The 18,112-nt window shown below is 43.5% G+C and overlaps 1 protein-coding gene across 1 annotated transcript; it reads right to left on the reverse strand.

Moving 5' to 3' along the window:
* Nucleotides 1-1,612: 1,612 nt before the first annotated feature.
* On the reverse strand, nucleotides 1,613-17,473 carry ADRA1A (adrenoceptor alpha 1A). The gene is made up of 2 exons (XM_010282277.1): nucleotides 16,591-17,473; nucleotides 1,613-2,124 (listed from the first exon to the last, which is right to left on the reverse strand). Exons 1-2 carry the CDS (start codon nucleotides 17,471-17,473, stop codon nucleotides 1,613-1,615), a joined length of 1,395 nt encoding a protein of 464 aa, XP_010280579.1.
* Between the last annotated feature and the right edge of the window lie 639 nt (nucleotides 17,474-18,112).

Here is an 18,112-nt window from a genome sequence, read left to right on the forward strand (position 1 = left end):
GTGGTGTTTCAAGAAGCTGCATTCTTAACTTGGCAGGCTCAGGAGGAGTTATGTCAAGAACTGCTTATTTCTAATATTGTACAGAGAATTCCTCCCACTACTTCTTCCAGATGCTGAACAGCTCATTTATTTATTTATTTGGATTAGCTATATTAAAATATAACATACATCCAAATGCTTTTCTCCCAAATTCCCAAAGGATTGCCCTTTCTCACGGGGATGTATGTCCTTAAGTCATTTAATATGCTAAACTTCCACCGCTCAGAATGAGGGTAAAGTTCCTGACTCCAGGGTACCCAGGATCTCGTACAGAGCTTCGAGCACTTGGTATTGAAGGAGTCAGAAGAGGAATGTGGCATAACACTGGGCAGGGAGAGAGCAAAATGTCTGCAGCTTTTCCGGTGACTTGTGGCACTGATGTGACTAGCAAGCACCTGAGCAAGGAGTTACTGAGGTTTTAAGCAGGTCCCTGCTGGACTCAGAGCGAGGAAAACAAGTGGATGAGTGAAAGTGACCTCTTTGAGCCTTACTTGATGATGGCTTACCTAGTTTTGAATTTTATTAGACCCGCATCAAAGCACAGAGGCCTTCCAAACAAACCTGGGGTGCATGCAAATTTTCATTTTGTTTTGTTTGGAGATTTGGGCGGTTGGTTGTACATAGAAGAACAGTTCTGGTTGGTCTCTGAAGTTAGGTGGAGTGCAGCCACTTAGATCAAGTTTCCCTTGGCAATGGAGTTAACTGAAATCCACGGCACAAAGGGAAACTTAGAGTGACTCCAAGCAGGGCAAGAGCCAAGATCGTGGTTTTGCTCTGCCCTGTGAGCCGAAGCGACTGCTTTTCCAGACAGGTTGAGGACAAGCAACCGTGTGGGCGTTACAGAAGAGCAATTCCCCACCCGGTGCAGCCCAGGAATGAGAACCAATGAGGCTGCCCAGCTGAAGATACAAATCCAAAGACCTGCTTGTTCTCTTCAACAAGGCGTGCAGGACCTTGCCAAGCCAGGACCTGGACATGAACAAAAGAGGGAAGGTATGGTAGGAAAACGTTCTTGTCCACAGTCCCTTAATGAAAAGTAACAGAGATCTGTAAACACTGTCCCAAGACCTGAGCCTCCCAACCTCAGCTCTCCCAGCTGTTGAATTGAGGTTTAGCTTTTTTGGGGGGGGGAGCAGAATCACAAAATGGCTCTAAATACGGAGCTGTCTGAAAGTACCCATGCTGAAATCAGCACGGGGTCTTTGTAGTTTGCTCTTTCTCCCCCATTGCACATAAATCAGAGCAGTAGGGACTTTGAAACAGGGGAATACAGTGAAAAATAAAGCCTTTAAGTATCAGGCAAATGACTCGCAGAGGCCAGTCTCTCGGAAGACCGTGGGGTGCTCACCATCCACTGAAGCCATTCACAGTCTTTAAGGGGCTTCATTCAGGCTACCAGCACTGAAAGACATCACTCCTCACAAACTTTGGCCCTGTTGTACAGTATGCTATTTGTTTCACCCGGATCCTTTCAACTGTTGTAGCATCTACTTCTACTTCCCAATAAAGAGAGCAACATCCCGTTAGCAGAGCCACGAGTTTGCCAGCCTGCGCGCTAGGCACATTCAGTCCTTTAGACGTCCTCCCCGTTTTCACTGAGGGAGATGGTGTGTATTTTGATGGTTGGCACTTTACAATTTTCATGGACAAGGTTTCCTGAAGTGCCTGCACAGCAGCATTCCTGGAGGAAACCTTTACTTTTCGCTTTGGCAGCAGTACAGTCTTTAGAAACTGCATTTTTTGCAGGCATGCTTTGCACAGCGGAGAATATCTTCCATTCGCAGACCCCGTCCGACTTGGAAATCTTATAGAAGGTTTCTCCCGAGCCAACAGGGATACGGACCACACCTTTGCCACTCTCCATGCTCTGGCTAGTGGGATGGTTGAGGTTGAAGCTTGGGGATTGCTTCTTTGCTGCTTGCTTCCTTGGGAGGCACTGCGCTCTCAGGACGTTTTGGAATGCTTTCTTAAACTCTTGACTTGAGCACGGATAGATTATGGGGTTGATGCAGCTGTTTAAATATCCAAGCCAAAATGTTATTTTAAAAAGTGTGTCCGGGGGTTTGATTGCAGGAAAGAACGAACCTAAAATGGAAAATACACAGAGTGTTAAGGCAGAGGCAGTGAGAAATTGCAGGTAACCAAAGAAACTCAAACACAAGAAAAAATAAATAAGGTTCTGTTCTGTCTTGGAAAATCTATGACTCTAAGACCAACTCCTGCAGGAATAAGTCTTTCAGAATATATGGTGTCATATAATTACATGGATGGTCTATCAGAAATCAGTTCAAGACATCTACTTCATTATACAAGTGTTGTTTTCCCATTTACAGCCAGTGAGGCAAGCAAGAGGGACTGGTATCAAGTGATAGAGGAAAAGTGTTTCTTCTGGGACTTTTAATTCTGGATTAGTTAGCCATATAACAGCGATACCTAGGAGGTCATCAAAAAGGGTTTCAAATGACAAGAAAATCACACCACTTCAGAAGTAAGAGTAAGTGAAAAGTAGGGTTACTGCGTTGACTGCATTCCAGCTCGAAGTCTTAAAAACGGTAAAGTATTGAGTACTCATTTTCCCGTGAAACCTTTATCTAACTAACTATCCATATTTTTCTGTCTCATAGAATGCATCTAAAATTCAGAGAAGTTAAAGAAAATGTTCCTTCTTACGTAAATGAACATTGGTGAGGGTCTTATGGGCAGCCATGATATATAGATAGAGATATATATACACACACACTGTTATATATTTGCAAGGTTACCTCCCAGAGATGACTCAAAGAGAAAGAACTTAGATGGCTCCTTAGTAAGGGAAGTACTATGGGACTTTTTACTCTATAGAAGGCAGGGTAACATGCAAAAAATTTGAAATCTTTTGACAAAGACAAAGCTTATTAAGCGTATCAGTGACAGAGCCATAAACGGTGCACTCGGTGGTCCTCACTGTCTTGGCACAGCAACAGTTAACTACAAATGACCATGCAAATTGAAAATTAAATAATATCACTAACATAGTTTTTTAAAAATAATTATATATGATAATGTAGGGGTCAATTGTGAGTTATCTGCTGATTTAAAATCTTGGGAACATTTTTCCTAATGCCAAATTTTTTTTTTTTTTTTTTTTTAACTACAACTTAAGCTCCTTACTTCTTGTATAAGCAAGTTTTTAAACTTTAGATGAGATGATTTGAATAGGATGTCAGTAAATGCTTAAGAGATTTACTTATGGAGAGATGTTATTATAAAATCACGGAGACATATTTAAGATATCAAAGAGTCAACACTGCTGCTTAAGGAAAATTGTTTAGAAATTTGTTGCTTTTCTTGAATGACATTGGAAAGTGGCCATTGTAACAAGATCCTGTAATTCTCTTACTTAGTACTTCTTACTTAGAAATAAAAACAATGTTGTCTGAATGTGAATGAACCAGAAAACTAAACTCCCTGTGATGCTGGAGTGGGAATAAGTGATACAGCACTTCTAAGACCTATTTTGCAAAATGACTCCAGAACCAGAGACAGAGAAAAATATTTGCCATATGTTGTCAATGGGAAAACTCCATTTCTTGCCTTGTTTAAAAGAAAGGGGGGCGAAAAAAAGTGGTTCTTCATACCAGTGTAAGTAATTGGTTCGGACACGGGAAGAAAAATAATTTCCCAGAAAATGTAATTGGCTTGTTTTGGACTTTATAGTCAAGTTTATAAAAACCAAAGCTTTCAGCACTGACAACTGCTTGTCTTCCCGCTTCCCCCTGGAAAAATCGGAAGCATGTGCATGTTGAAAGAAATATTGTGGAATATTTAGGCATTGACACATCTGTCATCCTCTGCGGCTGTCAGCAGCTCCTAAGCTTTACAGGGATCGATCTGTTTGTTGGACCTCCCCTGGCTTCGGAAAAGCTAATAATGCAATCAGTTCTAATTGCATTCCGAGAGCCGCTGAACTTCAGTTTGGACCTTGTTCTTCCCAAGGCGTCAAACAAAGCTACAGCAAGCGCAGCAAACGCTTCCAAACAGCAAAAGCCGGAGAGGAATTCTCAGGGTGTTTTTGTCTGTGTGAGAACGTATTAAAACATTGCCTGAACCAGAGACACAAAGAGCGTGGTGCAATTAACGACTTGCCCGTTCTGCCGAACGCGGTCTCCGTGTGAAACGCGAAGCAACGTCTTCTCGCCGTGGCACCGGCTCCTACTCTCTGAGCGGAGCCGACGGGCCCGGGGGACACGCCGCTGTCGGGGGGAAAAGGCGATGCGGCAGGGTGAGAAGCCTTCCCGTTGCCTGTGAGCTGGGGGAGGTCCCCGCGACCCCGGCCGTCTGGTGCAGCCGGAACGCCCGAAGGCAGCGCGGAACACGCCACGGGAGCTGGTCGTATCGCCCAGGTACCACCTGGGCATCAAGCACGGGTCTCGCTGCCTCCGTGAGGGCTTCTGCCTTGCTCCGAGATGGCTAGGTAGAGCCGTTTCACGATGAGTTTCAATATCAACCGGTTTTTAAGACCAAAACCATGGTGCTAAAGAAAAGAAACGCTGCTTTGCAGCTAAGCACGAGCGAGCGGGCGTATCCGCGACCTAGAATTTTTCTCAGCGAATTAATGTTGCTTTCCTTCGGTGAAAAACAACTAACGTTCTCAAAGAACTTTCTGGCTGAAGTCACTGGCAGATGAAAAATAACGAAAGGCTTCTAAACGCCCAAATCATGCTCAATTTTTTTCTTTATTCCCTCATTTAATTGCGGCATATCTACCGCTTTCCCATTTCGTGTTAAGGCAAAAGGTGAAACTAACCTCGGTTTAGGGAATCAGCTGTGTGAGGCTGAGTGTAAAAATGGGTAAACAATAACAATTCCTGTTTGCTGCAACTCCTGGCTCACTCCAAATGGAATGCTAGTGCCTTGCCAAAGTCTGTTAAAAATAGAAAACAGCCAGTGTCAGAGTCTGTCTCTTGCTCTTTTTTTGGGGTGGGGATCTGCATGCTAATTTATTAATGTAACCTTTTTTGGTTCATCAGTGCAGAGACTTGTTGCCTTGGAACAACACACAGTGAAAAGAAAATGAAGTAGCTTTAACAGCGCACAGACTTCGCTCTCTGTAGACCCCACCACGCTCTTTAACACTTTCTTCTTTCCACTGGTGGATACGACTTGGGCTTTAGGACAGTGCCTTTGGTTGTGCCAGACAGTGATCTTTCCTAAGTTTAGACCAGCTAAAGCTCTGTCTCTGAGGCTTCATTATAACTGTGTGTTGTCCTCTGAACGAAACAAATGTCGATAGGAAGAAATATTGTCAGTGGCACCTTGAAAGGGCTGAGGCTGGAACTGATAGTCAGTGGACCCGATACATAACAGAGCTAGATGTAAAATCAAAGTACAAATAATTTGGACCCTTTTCTTACTTATGCTGACACCTTATTCAACTTCCAGAGCAATATAAATCAGGACGAGCATATCTAAACCTTGAGCCACTGAATTATTGTGTAGGGTGGAAAAAAAAATTACACCTCCTGCATCTTCTCTGTCTAATGAGCAAAATCCTTCTGTATGTTGCAGGACTGCTATGAGGAACTATTGACATGTCAGCATGTGCATGGCCACGGAAAGCAATGCCCTTCTATTGCAGACACCTGGTTGCCTCTCTAGCTCAGAAACTTTCCCTAACCTTTTCTGTTGGCTACCTGAGTATCTGGCAAAAAGGGAAAAATATCATATTCTCCAGGTCCTTGGGGAATTGTGTTCCTCTCCACAGAATACTGAGAAAGTATTTTTTTCTTCCAGGCCTTTAATATTCAGTGATGTTACTGTCATGATTAGTATCAGTGGTTGATGTATCTGGTAGCAAGCGGGCGTCATTCTCAAGCGGTGCTGCTAAGCCTGGTGATAAAGTGTTTTGTTCAGTCTGCTGAAACGTCGAAACGGGCAGGGGCTGGCAGCTCAAGTCCGATGAGTTCAAAGTGGAAATCAAACATAGGCTTTGCGTTTTTTTTTAAACGATGACCACAATTAACCATGAGATTAAACAACGAAGTGAGTGAATTTTCTGTTCTTTAAGGTATAGAGCTAAGACTATTTCTTACGTAGCAGCGAGGCAGTACAGAGAAACCAGGTGGAACTGGGGCGAGCAGTTCAGAGCCCATGTTCATTCAATCCTTGACCACTTGCTGGCTGCCAGTTAGTGTCAACTTGGGTTTGGACACTTGCCTACTAGAAGCCAGGACTGAGAAAACTGAATTCTTACAGCACCTAATTCTTCAGAGCAAGCTTCCAGTTCTCTCACTCTAGGCTAGGTGTAATCATAGATTAATGACGTGCTGCCACCCAAGTAGCCTCTAACAGAGCTGGATAGTGAGCAGCAGTTGGGAAGTGAAAAGTTTTCTTTCTTAAAACTAATTCTCTATCCTATTCACAGGCCTTAATGTCTTCCTTGCGCTACGCTGTCAGGAATAAAATGGCAAATAGTGGCCAAACTGGTTACAGTTTAGAGGCTGCATCTCCCATTGTCTCCTTGCAGCCTGTGCTGGAAGAACAGTAAAGAAAGCTTCAACTGGTTTTTTAATGCCTTTGAATTGTAGATTGACTAAATGATGCTCGAATTCCTGCTTTGTTTTCAGAAGGTTGAGGACTCTCTAGTGTCAGTAGCACAATTCAATTGCTTGTTGTATGAAAATTAAATAAAATAAAATGTACCATTAGCCTCCTGAGATCCTTTGCCATTAAGTATTTCATCACTTACCCCTGAAAATGTCAGGATTGCATTCCCTTCCCTCGTAATTTATTTTCCTGTTTGTCAACTCGAGTTTCTTCAGATCTGAGAGATAAGTTTTCCATGTACCTCCTGGTGAGTAAGTGCCAATTCAGTCACAAAGATGTAATTTGACTTTGTCATTTGTCAGAAGTTACAGAGCTGCTTGATTATAGGTTATTTAAAAACCAGTACTGATGTCGTGCGTCGTTTCTCTGACGGACACACAGCACAGAGAAGCTGCCAGACCACAGCAACTTGTTATTTGTTTACTCTGTGTCATCTCTGTCAGCACCACGGGAATAAGATCCCGTACATTTTTATGACACATGAAGCCATAGTGGTGTTAAAATCCATCTCTGCTACTAAACCTTGCAGCTCTGTTTAGGTTCACTCCTGTTTTTCCCCCTTTTATGTTGTACGTTACAGACTCCGCTCAGAAGACGACAGCAGTGCCCGTGCGCCTTGTGAGCGAAGAACCAAACAGGGTTAGTGTTATGTTATCAGGGCTTGAAGTGTCCTGGGGAACTGGGAGACGTACCTGCTTTACACCTTGCACAGAAGTCAAACAAAAGTCCTAACATCCCTTGCCTCTGACGTGGAGGACGTACGCCTCTGGAATCTCAGCTGGAATTCAGCTGGAAACAGGGATAGCGTCTGGTTTACGGGGAGGCAAAGCTTCCAGCTCAGGTCCTGGGATCTGCCCTAAAGGGGTCAAGCTGGAGGGCAGCAGCTATTCCAGCGCAATTGCCCTAAAGACCCAGAGGATGAAGCACGGGGGAGCACTGATGGCCCCACATGGGTTAACTCCGTACCACCCTCGCTCTCTCATGAGGCAAGTCTGCTCTACAAACATTGATAAATGTGTCACATCTCGTGTTCCCAGGCTCAATGGTAGAACTGAACTTTATTCCAATAAGACTGGCATTCTGTACGGCATCTCGGGTCAAACAGAAACCCCTGGAAAGTATATTTTTATATATATATATCTATATGTATTGATGCAGATATGCAACATATGCCCTCCGTATGCTCTCCCAGCACGTCTCACCCTGCTGCTCCCTTGTGGAAAGTATTTTCTGCGGGAGCAAAAAATGGGATCAAAGGACCCTTGAAGAGTAGGCAACGCTTCTGGGTTTTGTACAATCAAATTAACATAGCAAATGCAGAACAGCGGTTCATAGACGTGAGGAAGGGTAAAATCCTTCTTCTGGCAAGTCTTGCGCGTTTATGGCTGTGCCTGTCCCAGGGCCTGGGACGTTGTGGCTGATTCGGGGGGGAAATGAGAGTGACTTTGTGTCTAGATATCCCTGGCCCATAATAAACAGATGTAGAAAGAGGACCAAGAGCTCGTTTCGCTACGCAAGGGCCTGAATGCAGATCTGGGGCATCAGGAGGATGTGGGTGTTTTGGACACAGGTGAGAGATGGAAAGGACAGGCAATGGAATGGGTCAGCTTGGGAACGGCGCTCTGATTACTTGGATTTTTTCAGGCCTAATTTATGCTCTGTTTTATATTGTACCCACTTAGGATGGATGATATTTCTGGCAAAGAGCAAACATCTCAGCAAGCAACTATTTCCAGATTCACTGTGGGCAGTTGCAGATTTAGAAAGCTGATAAAAAGCCATGGGAAGGTAAACTGAGGTTTTGTTACCCGTGTAAACCCAAATAATCACATTGTTTTACAAATCAATTTTGTTGTCATTGAAATTCCAGCTCTCATGCTGTTACTGCAGTGGAATGATTCTGGATCTTGTTGCTCACATTTTTAAGATATTTGATATTCGTCCCGAAGCCCTCGCGCTCGGAGTCATGCACTTAGAACAAAATCTTAGCTTTCCTTTAAAAATAAAAAAAAAACAAGCGTGTGGTTCAGAGAATAGTTTGAGAAGATGAGTCTATCTCAGCCTGTCTCATGAGTTTGTCACTATGTGGCTGTTGGTCATGATTTTGGAATCCTTGGGGTTAGCAACGCTGGAATTATCTTCTTCAACAAAGCTGAGTATCTATCCCTTATGTATCCAAATTGAAGACAAATCCTGACACTTGCTGGGTGGGAGAATGACTCATCGCCTGTCAATCACTAGCAAGTCCTAAATTGCATCATGACATTTGAGAGTGAGCGAAAAATTACATTCTTGGTTCATTTACTCCCAGGGACTTGAAAGTGGTGACTACACAAAGCAGGCATGTTTTGAATACAAGGACAAGCATTCTCTGACAGGTAGTTCATGCAGGAGAGCCATAGATGTGAATCACAAAACATCGCAAGACGGACTCCACTTTCTCTTTTGTTTGCAGTTTAAATGCCTCTTAATATCACCAACGCCTTCTGCTACTTCGCTGTGTTACGAATCAGTGGGACGCAACGTTTCAGGACTCGGTAACGGGGGAGAAATGTTGGCCACCGGGATGTCAGTGGGATCTTTGCCATTGGCTTCAGTGTAGCTGAGTTATCAACCTAGACCAACAAAGCCTTTCCAGTCTGTGTTTATGAAAAATGCCCCTTGTGATTAGCAAAAAAAGCCCCAAACTTGCCAAGGAAATATCTTGGCTGTTCGTCTTCATGGCTTATTTTCTCCCCATTCAGTGGCTTCACACACACACACACACACACACACACACACACACTTGTGCTCCATGACTCAAGGGGTGTATACACCCTTCTTCTCCCTGACCTGTGCTCCAGAGAATGAGCTGGGCTTTATTTTGTTGGTGTTTTTTTTTTTCCCCCTTTTTTAAATTTTTTCTTTTTGTCGCCGAGGGAACACACTGAAATGTTAATGTGAGGAATTCACCTCTGAATATTTCCGCCATGGCTGGAGTTCAGCATTTTCTGATATGAAAACTGTATTGAGGGTTAGGTTGTCACAGCTTTTATTAATTTAATTTTATGATATTATTATCAGCTGCACAACGAAAAGAAAGGGGATTCAGATCTTTGTTTCTCTGAATATCTGGACAACCCAGCCATGACGATGCCGAGGGAGTGCATGGGCTGCTTGCCCTACTCTCTGCCTTCCAAGTAAAGGGGTAGGAGGGACAGGAGGATCCTGTGCTTGTATTTACTACTATGAGACCATCTATACAGTTCTGAAGAAGAAAAGAGGTGATTCATTGAAAGGAATTAGGCTGTTTAGCACCTAGAGTTAACCTGTTACTGAGGGATCCCAGCTCACTGCTGAATCTCCCACCGCGGCAGTTCCCGTTGTCCTGCTGCTTCCCTCTGGGGAACGGATGAATGACAAGCACTGCCTTTTCGTGCCCCCAAAAGACCCTAAAAGCCATGTTTAAGCTGCTCTCCGTGTCTCACACTAGTGGGTCCCGTGTGTTCCTCTGAAATGGGGTTCCCAGATTTTGCTCATTAAAACACTGCTGTCTGCAGGAGTTGGTAGGCAGGGAACAGGGTGAATTGCAGAGTCTAAACTTCAAGACAGTAGCAGGTATTTGAACTCCTGCTGTGATAAGATATGGGTAAAGCACAGACCTTGGCTTTACTTCCCTGACCCAACTCTGTCATATTCTGCTTCACGATGACAAAGGAACATGGTCTGGAGCCCAGCTACTTTGACAGGCCTTACCCAGAAACCGTGGGAGTTGATCTGAGCATGTGCTGGCAGAACACATTGAATAGAGACTCAGATGATCTTGAAAAGAGCAAGAGGCCATAAAGAGGCCATCATATATCTGATACGTTTTTCACCGGCACCAAAAATTAGATGGGCCCTTGAAGCACAACCTTGGGGAAATACTGTACCCTAATATACAAAATGGAAGCTTTGTGTTGTCCCAGCGCTGCAACGTAGAGGAGGACAGGTCAGTCATGCCTGGGCAGAGTGATTAAGGTAAATGAATTTCGGTACCTGATAGCATACAAACCACTGCAGCTCATCTGTCATGGCTGGCCACCTTTGACTTCCAAAAATAAATTTTCCATTTACAGCTAAGTGGACTGGGTATGAACTCATGCCTCTGGAGCCCAGGGAAGGTGCCATAGTTAAATCAGTCACCTTATTAAATCATATAACAGGTCGTGATATATACAGCAAATGCAGACCTTACAGGCAAACACAGGGATAAATCCACCAGCCTCCAGATGTCAGCGCATGTTCCTACTCCTCAGCTGGCAACCTTCTGCATCAGTGGCAGAAATAGAAAAATGCCTTCTATTTTTCCGGTTTACCTCTAGTGAAAGTAGAGTCATTCTCTTTGACTCCAGCTAAAAAAAGTATCACAAAATAGTAATTAGAAACCAGCTGCGGACAGGCACGTAGATAGGATTAGAGGATTCCCTTGAGTGTTTGTGTCAGTTCACAAGACTAATTTACTACTCTACTACAAATATAAATACCCTCCAGCATACCCTCTTTTCTACTCTCTTCATCATGAGAATGATTGACAAATGCTAAAAGCCTTCCTCTCCCTTGCCCATAGTCTGGATAGCTTTTTCCCCCATGACATCCTGGCTCAGACTTTCCCCTTTTTCTTCTTTTTGCTTCTGAACACAACATCTACAACCAGACAGATTTAAGCTAGCTTGCCACAGAAAGTGGACAACACACAAAGCTCTATGAGTTTGTTTGCTTCTGAGAGTTTGTTAAGATGAACCATCAAGCCCAACTTAGGACCATTTTTGTAATATCCCAACCCTTTTTCTTTTTTCCATCAGTTCTGTGCATGTTTCATCTCAAACCAACCTCCAAGCACTGTCATCTATGTTGTTGAAAAGAAGCCTTTTGAAAAATTCCCAGAGCAACCCATAAGTGTCTACACTACAGGAAAAGGTCTGCTCTGTCAGTTGGCACCAGTTTCCAAGGTGATGTTGAGGATGAGGTTACATCACTACGGGCACGTACTAAATTTCCAGACTCTTCTAGCTCTGAGTACTTCTTTCTATATCTGTCTATATCCCTTTCTAGCAATCGCAAGAGGAAAACAAAAAACAGAAATGGAAAAAACACGCTGTGTGTCAGGATGTTATTGAAGAGTGCCAGGGCCCAGCAAACCCTAATTGCCCAGATGAGCCTCATCTGTGGCCTCTATCCACAGACTCTCTGCCCATTGGCCTGGGAGCTGCATATAAGGTCAGGCTCTTCTCCTTGACCTTCTTTGAGTGCTGTAGGTGAGCTCAGGCTTGTTCTTCCCTGGCTCTGTTTTGTTGTTTTGTGTTTGTCTGGTGAGTACTGGACTGCCAGCTGAACCAGTTGTAGATGCCACCTCTGCCTGTTTCTGCTCAGGTACAGTGAGTGCACGCTTTTGGGGAGGGCCTGGCTACCTGCGCGTGCTGTTGTCACCCTCTGTTCTTGAGCTGCCCTCCTTTCTGGGGCAGCCCTGCTCTTGCTGCCCCTTGATACTCAAGTTCCTCTAGGAGCCTGTTCTCAGGTTTCTAGTTCAGCTTCAAGTAGTCCTTATTTGCTGGTGCCTCAGAGAACAGGGTTGCTCCAATTTGAGAAGCAATATTGTTTGCTTTAGGGCATCTTTTTGCTCCATAATCTTAGAGAACTTTGGCAACACGTCAAACAACATTTCAAAGAACTTTGGGAAGAGAAGCAGGGCTTCGCGTTATAGCTTGCTTGGGAAAAAAAAGCTTGGTGTTGAGAAGGTTTTGACTAATGTACAAAACAAAAATGCAGCTTTGTCACCTGGAGCCCTCCTAGCTTGATCATAGATCTTAATACCCTTCAGTAAAGCAGTGTGTTCTTGTCCATGTAAAGGAGCGCATGGGGCGTAATCCCCTGTTCATGACGCCTGGCTTGTGCTCTTCCTAGCTATCTGAATGGAGTGCTTTAGTGCAGTTACGTTTTGAGAAAGGAGCCAAGCAGGGGGTAACCAACGTGTGAAGGTCAGCACTAAAATGCTTTTAAAGCTATTCTTGCTGTGCAAATTAACATGAGGGGATGTTAAATGGGGGTGCTCAAGTGATTCATAAGTGGCTAGCAGTTGGGAATATGGTGATTAAGTGTTGCAGAAGAGAAATAAGAGGTAAAGAAAATAATGCAACACATGTAGAAGATGATATGTGAGAGCAATAGCCCTAAGATGGACAAGGACACATCCTTTCCAGCTACCTTCTCTGAAGGGCTGAATAAGAGACCACCTGGGTAGGGTAGGATGCTCTTGTAGTCTGCTTGGAGCAAACATCAGCCTGTAAAAAAGCATCAGTCAGTGAAAGTATTTAGAGCTCCCAAAGAGGCAAGTAATCTATTCAGAAGATAAACATTTCTTTCTGTTGAATATATCCCTCGCATACTTATCCTTATGGAAAGGTGGATGCCTAGTGTAGCATGAGGAAGGTTTGGTGGACATATCTGAAAAGCTTCTGTTCGGGAAGCAATTGCAGAGATGTAGATGTACACAGACATTAGTCTTTCTTTAGGACCTGATATTAGGGCTAAGGTGTTGGACTTGATTCCTCTTAGGCAAGGACATTTATAGGAAGAGTCTGTGCAGAATTCCCCCAATAAAGTTACTTCAGCAATGGGTTTACAGTTTATTTTGTGTAATAGTAATTCAAAGGAAGGTCTGCAGAATAAAAAGCCCTTTGCCAAGCCTCCACTGCTGTGGAACAGACAGAATTTGTGGTCACTAAGATCAGGCGTCTTGTATAGAGGCTAATGGACACAGACAAGGGACCTCACAGTTCTTGTTGGCTCTGTTTAAACGCCTATTTAGGTGCCTATTGCTACCTCTTACCCTGCATTTCATGCATCCATCCAAGCCTTCCGCAAACTATCATGGAAAAGGACCTTTTATTGCATTAGGAAAACTATGTGTCTACAGAGGAACGGATATTTAATTAGGGGGGTACAAAGACTGTGGGTCTAGTTGGGACATGCTTGAGCTTTGACTTGGAAGGTTTTGTTAAACAGTATGTGAAGATATGTTGAGTTCAAAGGAGCTTTTACTGGAAAGCTTTGAGGCTAGGAGTGGATCCGCTGGGTCACCCCGAAAGAGAGAGAGGAAGTCATGCAGAAATGAAAACCTGACTTCTTCCAGGGCAAATCAGCTGTTTTGACACTCTTGTTTTACAGAAGTTTTGTGAAGGGTGGGTTTGCACTCCAGCGTGCAGAGAAAAAACAAATCTTAACCTCAGTTCTTCTCATGCAACAGGATTATCATTCCCTAGCTTACTCCACAAACATCAAAGCCAAGTGAGAAGGTGTACTGGACTGAAAGCCTTTGCACAGACTCTTTGCCTGGAATGAAACTCCATCCATCTAAGAAGGTAGGAAAGACATTACTTACACAGATTGCAACTGGCAACTTTACAGACCAATTTCAATTAAGATATTACAGCAGGGATACTCATACTATTTGTCCAGTTATTTTCAGCAGCATCTACTGATATGGTTCTCATGCCTTCATCTTCCTCTTCATACCATTCTATCACTCTTACCCTTCCCATACCTACACCCCAAAAGTTTCTATGCCCATTTATTGTATGTCTTAACAAGCCTGGTGTTTCTTGTTTTAAAGTGGTTCTTGGCTGGTAGAGTTGATGTTAATGGGTAGGGGGATGTTGAAGATGCTGTAGATGACAATAAAATAAACTTATTTTGTAAACAACTGCTGCATAAAGCAGTAAGCACCTGCCAGTTGTCTGAAGCGGTTTGTGTAGCATAGTTTAAGAATGTCTGTCTCATGGGCAACCTTCATTGAGGGCTGCCTGCTTTTGAAGGGCCCTTGAAGGACTCCTTCAATGGCTGAAGCGACCTGCAGCAGCCGATGGCTGATGGGATCATTTATAGGTCTGTCCCATGGCCGCAAAGCTGCAGAGCTGGTCTTCTGCACCACAAGGTTCTTGTTGCCCAGCCAGCTGTGTTGTGAACTCCACAACTGCCAACGGTTTCAGCAACGGAGTGCTCTGCACATCTGAGAAGCCTCTGCCACTAATCTGCGTGATCCTGGCCGGATCACTTCTCCTCCCGATGCCTGCCTTCACCTGCCTGCGGAATAGGTCTGAAAATGGTTACTGTCTTTTAGAAAGCGTTCTGCATGGCATAGGTTTAGATTGCCATGTGCAATCATCTCCGGGTGAGTCTCCGGCGCTTGGTGGGACAGTCTGCCTCAAGATGTGCTTCCTTGGGTTTTTTTGAAGATGTGTTACTTTGTACTAATTGTCTGTTTAATAGTTTTTTGTCTTTTAAACAAATAGGTTTTGAAAGACTTATTATATGCTTTAAAAAGAACATAGTAACCCCACAAAGATAGGGAAACGAACTCAAGAAAGTTTCCTTATAAGGGATCAAAGAAAGATGCAAAGCCACTCTTGAGGCCGGAAAATTTCTTAAATCCAAAGCAAATTAATTAACAACAGCTCTGTGTGGGCAACCACATTTGCAGATGAAAAGTGTGTTTAATGCATTCTCTCAAACCCTTTTTGGGTATGTTTCAGACATCTTGGCAACGAGCATTCCAACATGCTGACATCCTGGACAGCATGAGCCAGGCCTTTCAGGGCTCCTCCTCATGAAACCTCCACATCTCTTACTCCAGCACTTCCCAGTATTGACCAACAGAAAAGATTCTGTAGGTTTGGGTTTTTCACATGGCAACACTAGTGATAGGTTTTTGTAAAGCAACCTGGTAATGTTGGTAAATCTAGTAGAGGTTAACTGAAAAATAGCTTTTCATAAGTTTTTTTAAAAAAAAAAACCCAAACATTAAAAAGAAAATAGCCAAATCTTTCTTTGCATGCTTAGGTAAAGCTGGTTTTTCTTTTGCTTAGTGGTACTCATTGTTCTGTTAGTACATAAAAATTCCACACAATGTTACTTTATTTTTCCGATGCAGCATAAGCCCTTTCCATAAGAAAAGCTACTGAAATTAAGCAACTTGGAGATTTAAGATTCCGTGTTTCAAAAACTAACATTTAATACAGCTGTTGCGGAGCGAACTTCAGTGTGGTGTGCCACATACACCACTCTCAGATGTAGGTATGAAATTAATATTCTACTTTTAAATCCTGAAATTGCATCAAAGGTGACTGAGCAAGGTTTAATTAAAATTCTAATTACTCCTTTATATTTCAGTGATAGCAAAGCAGAACGAATCCCTAACTTTTCTCTCCTTAAAATTACAAATATTCATATTCAGCATGATGGTTGAAGCCAGTGCTTGGGCAGCGGGCTCAGTGGGTTTCCACAATAGATGCAAGGCAGAGAAGTATAAAATTAGTTTGAAGGATCCTCTCTGCTGTCTTCTGCCTGGTCATACGATAAATTAAAAAATACATTCATTTCGTTTGGAATAGAGTATCTCATAGTGTGAATTTCCTGGTAGGAAGCTCATTTTTTTCCTTATAGTGGAAAGTATTAGGTGCTAAGCACTCCAGGAGGTCTGGCCCCAAGTCTGTGAACAGCTAAATTGACCCTGAAAGTATTTTTATCTTGACCTTTTACATATTTATATCGCTTGAAGAACTGGCTGCAAACTTAGATATAAACACACCCCCCCCCCCCCCAAAAAAATTGTTCCCCGGCGCAGTGTGGTATTGTTCCTCTGGCAGAGTTGGTCAGAAATAACAGTCCTAGTTCTGAAAGACTATTTTCTGTATGGAAAGAGTGCTAAATTCTTCCCATTATTTTTAGAATTTTATGCTTCTCTTTGAACCAGAGATGGTTTGTTTCGTTTGAGACTATAATTTTTTCTGTTCACTGCTTTGTGATAGTGAATGTTTTGATTTTGACAGCTTTCCAGTAGAAAATTATTCCCTCAGAGCTTTTCTGCTGAGAATTATTGTACACAGGCACAAATACAGCCCTCCCTCCAGGGAAGGTGGTGCAAAAGGTAGAGACTTTTGTTTCACTTACCAAGAGGCATTACGACAAAAAATGGAAGCCAGCACAGAACGAAGCACCCCACAACTATTCCCAGGGTCTTGGCAGCTTTCTTCTCCCTGGAGAACTTGAGGAGACGCACTGAGAAATGATGCTTGCTCTTGGGGTTGGATGCCGATCCGCTCACTTCGGGAGCATTTTTACGATGGATCCGTAGGGTCACTTCTTCGGAACGAGATCTCTCTGTCTTCAGACCAGAAGTCAGGCCTTTGTTTTCCCTTTTGGCCACTACATACACTCGGCAATACATCACCAAGATGATAGTCAGGGGGAGGTAGAAGGAACCTAGAGCAGAGAATAACACGTAGCCAGGCTCCTCGGTGATTTGACAGATGGTCTCGTCTTCCGGTGCTGGTTCCTTCCAGCCAAAAAGAGGTCCAATCGATATCACCAGAGACAACGCCCAAACGCACAGTAACGCCAGGAGGCCTCTCTTCTCTGTCACTATACTTGGGTATCTCAGCGGGTAACTCACCCCGATGTACCTGTCTATCGAGATGATACAGAGGCTCATAATGGAAGCAGTGCAGCAAAGGACATCAACAGCTGCCCAGATGTTGCAGAAGATTCTCCCAAAGGCCCAGTAGCCCAAAATCTCCATAGTAGCTGAGAAGGGCAGGACAGTGGAAGTCAAGAGGAGGTCGGCTACAGCCAGGTTAATTATGTAATAGTGGGTAACACTCTGAAGATGTCTGTGGCAGGCTACAGAGAGGATAACCAGAATATTACCCAAAACCCCAAAAACTATCAGGCTCCCTAAAATAACACCTAGTAGAATGGCCTTTGAAATGTTCACAGGCCCCACAGAGTGGGTGCAGTTGGAGCAGTCAGAGGAGTTTCCAGGGAGGAAAGCCATGGCAAGTGGCTGATAATGTTCATGCGAGGCTGTTGTACTTCACTCCCTTCTCAGGTAGAAAGAGTGATGAGATCAGCTCTGGAAGGTCCTACAGGCAACATCTGCCTGGCTTTGCTGGGGAAAAGAGTTTTTAAGAATGTCTTAGAAGTGCAGCACCAGGAACAATGAGAAGGATCCAGAAACATATTAGAAAATCTACTTTTCTCCCTACGTTTTTACCACTACAGCACTGTTAATAGCTACCTTTTCCAAGTCAAATTTAACTCCTTTTGCATTTTTCTTGGGGTGCAGAAGTGAAGCTATGCAAAGTAGAGGGTATTTATCCTATTTTCCAGGATTATATGATGAGAAATATTGGAACTGCAGCTTAAAATAATTTCTGTCTTTTTGGGAGGAGTATTTAAGTAACATAAATATTGCAAAGGGTCTCAGATTTAGGTTTCTCCTAAGAGGAGATCACTGATGCTTTTAATTACTTTGTGTTAGTCCTGATTCTGCCTTACAACCGGCTCAGAAACCTGACAAGGTGGAGGCTGCTGCTGTGTCTGCTCAACAATGTCAGTTGAGATACCTGCCACTACCCATCTTCAGGGTCTGAAGGGTCAATCAAAGCTTCTCCATGCTGTGGAGCAGTTGTCA

Source organism: Phaethon lepturus, unplaced genomic scaffold, assembly GCF_000687285.1.
Source record: "Phaethon lepturus isolate BGI_N335 unplaced genomic scaffold, ASM68728v1 scaffold5452, whole genome shotgun sequence".
Taxonomy (NCBI): domain Eukaryota; kingdom Metazoa; phylum Chordata; class Aves; order Phaethontiformes; family Phaethontidae; genus Phaethon; species Phaethon lepturus.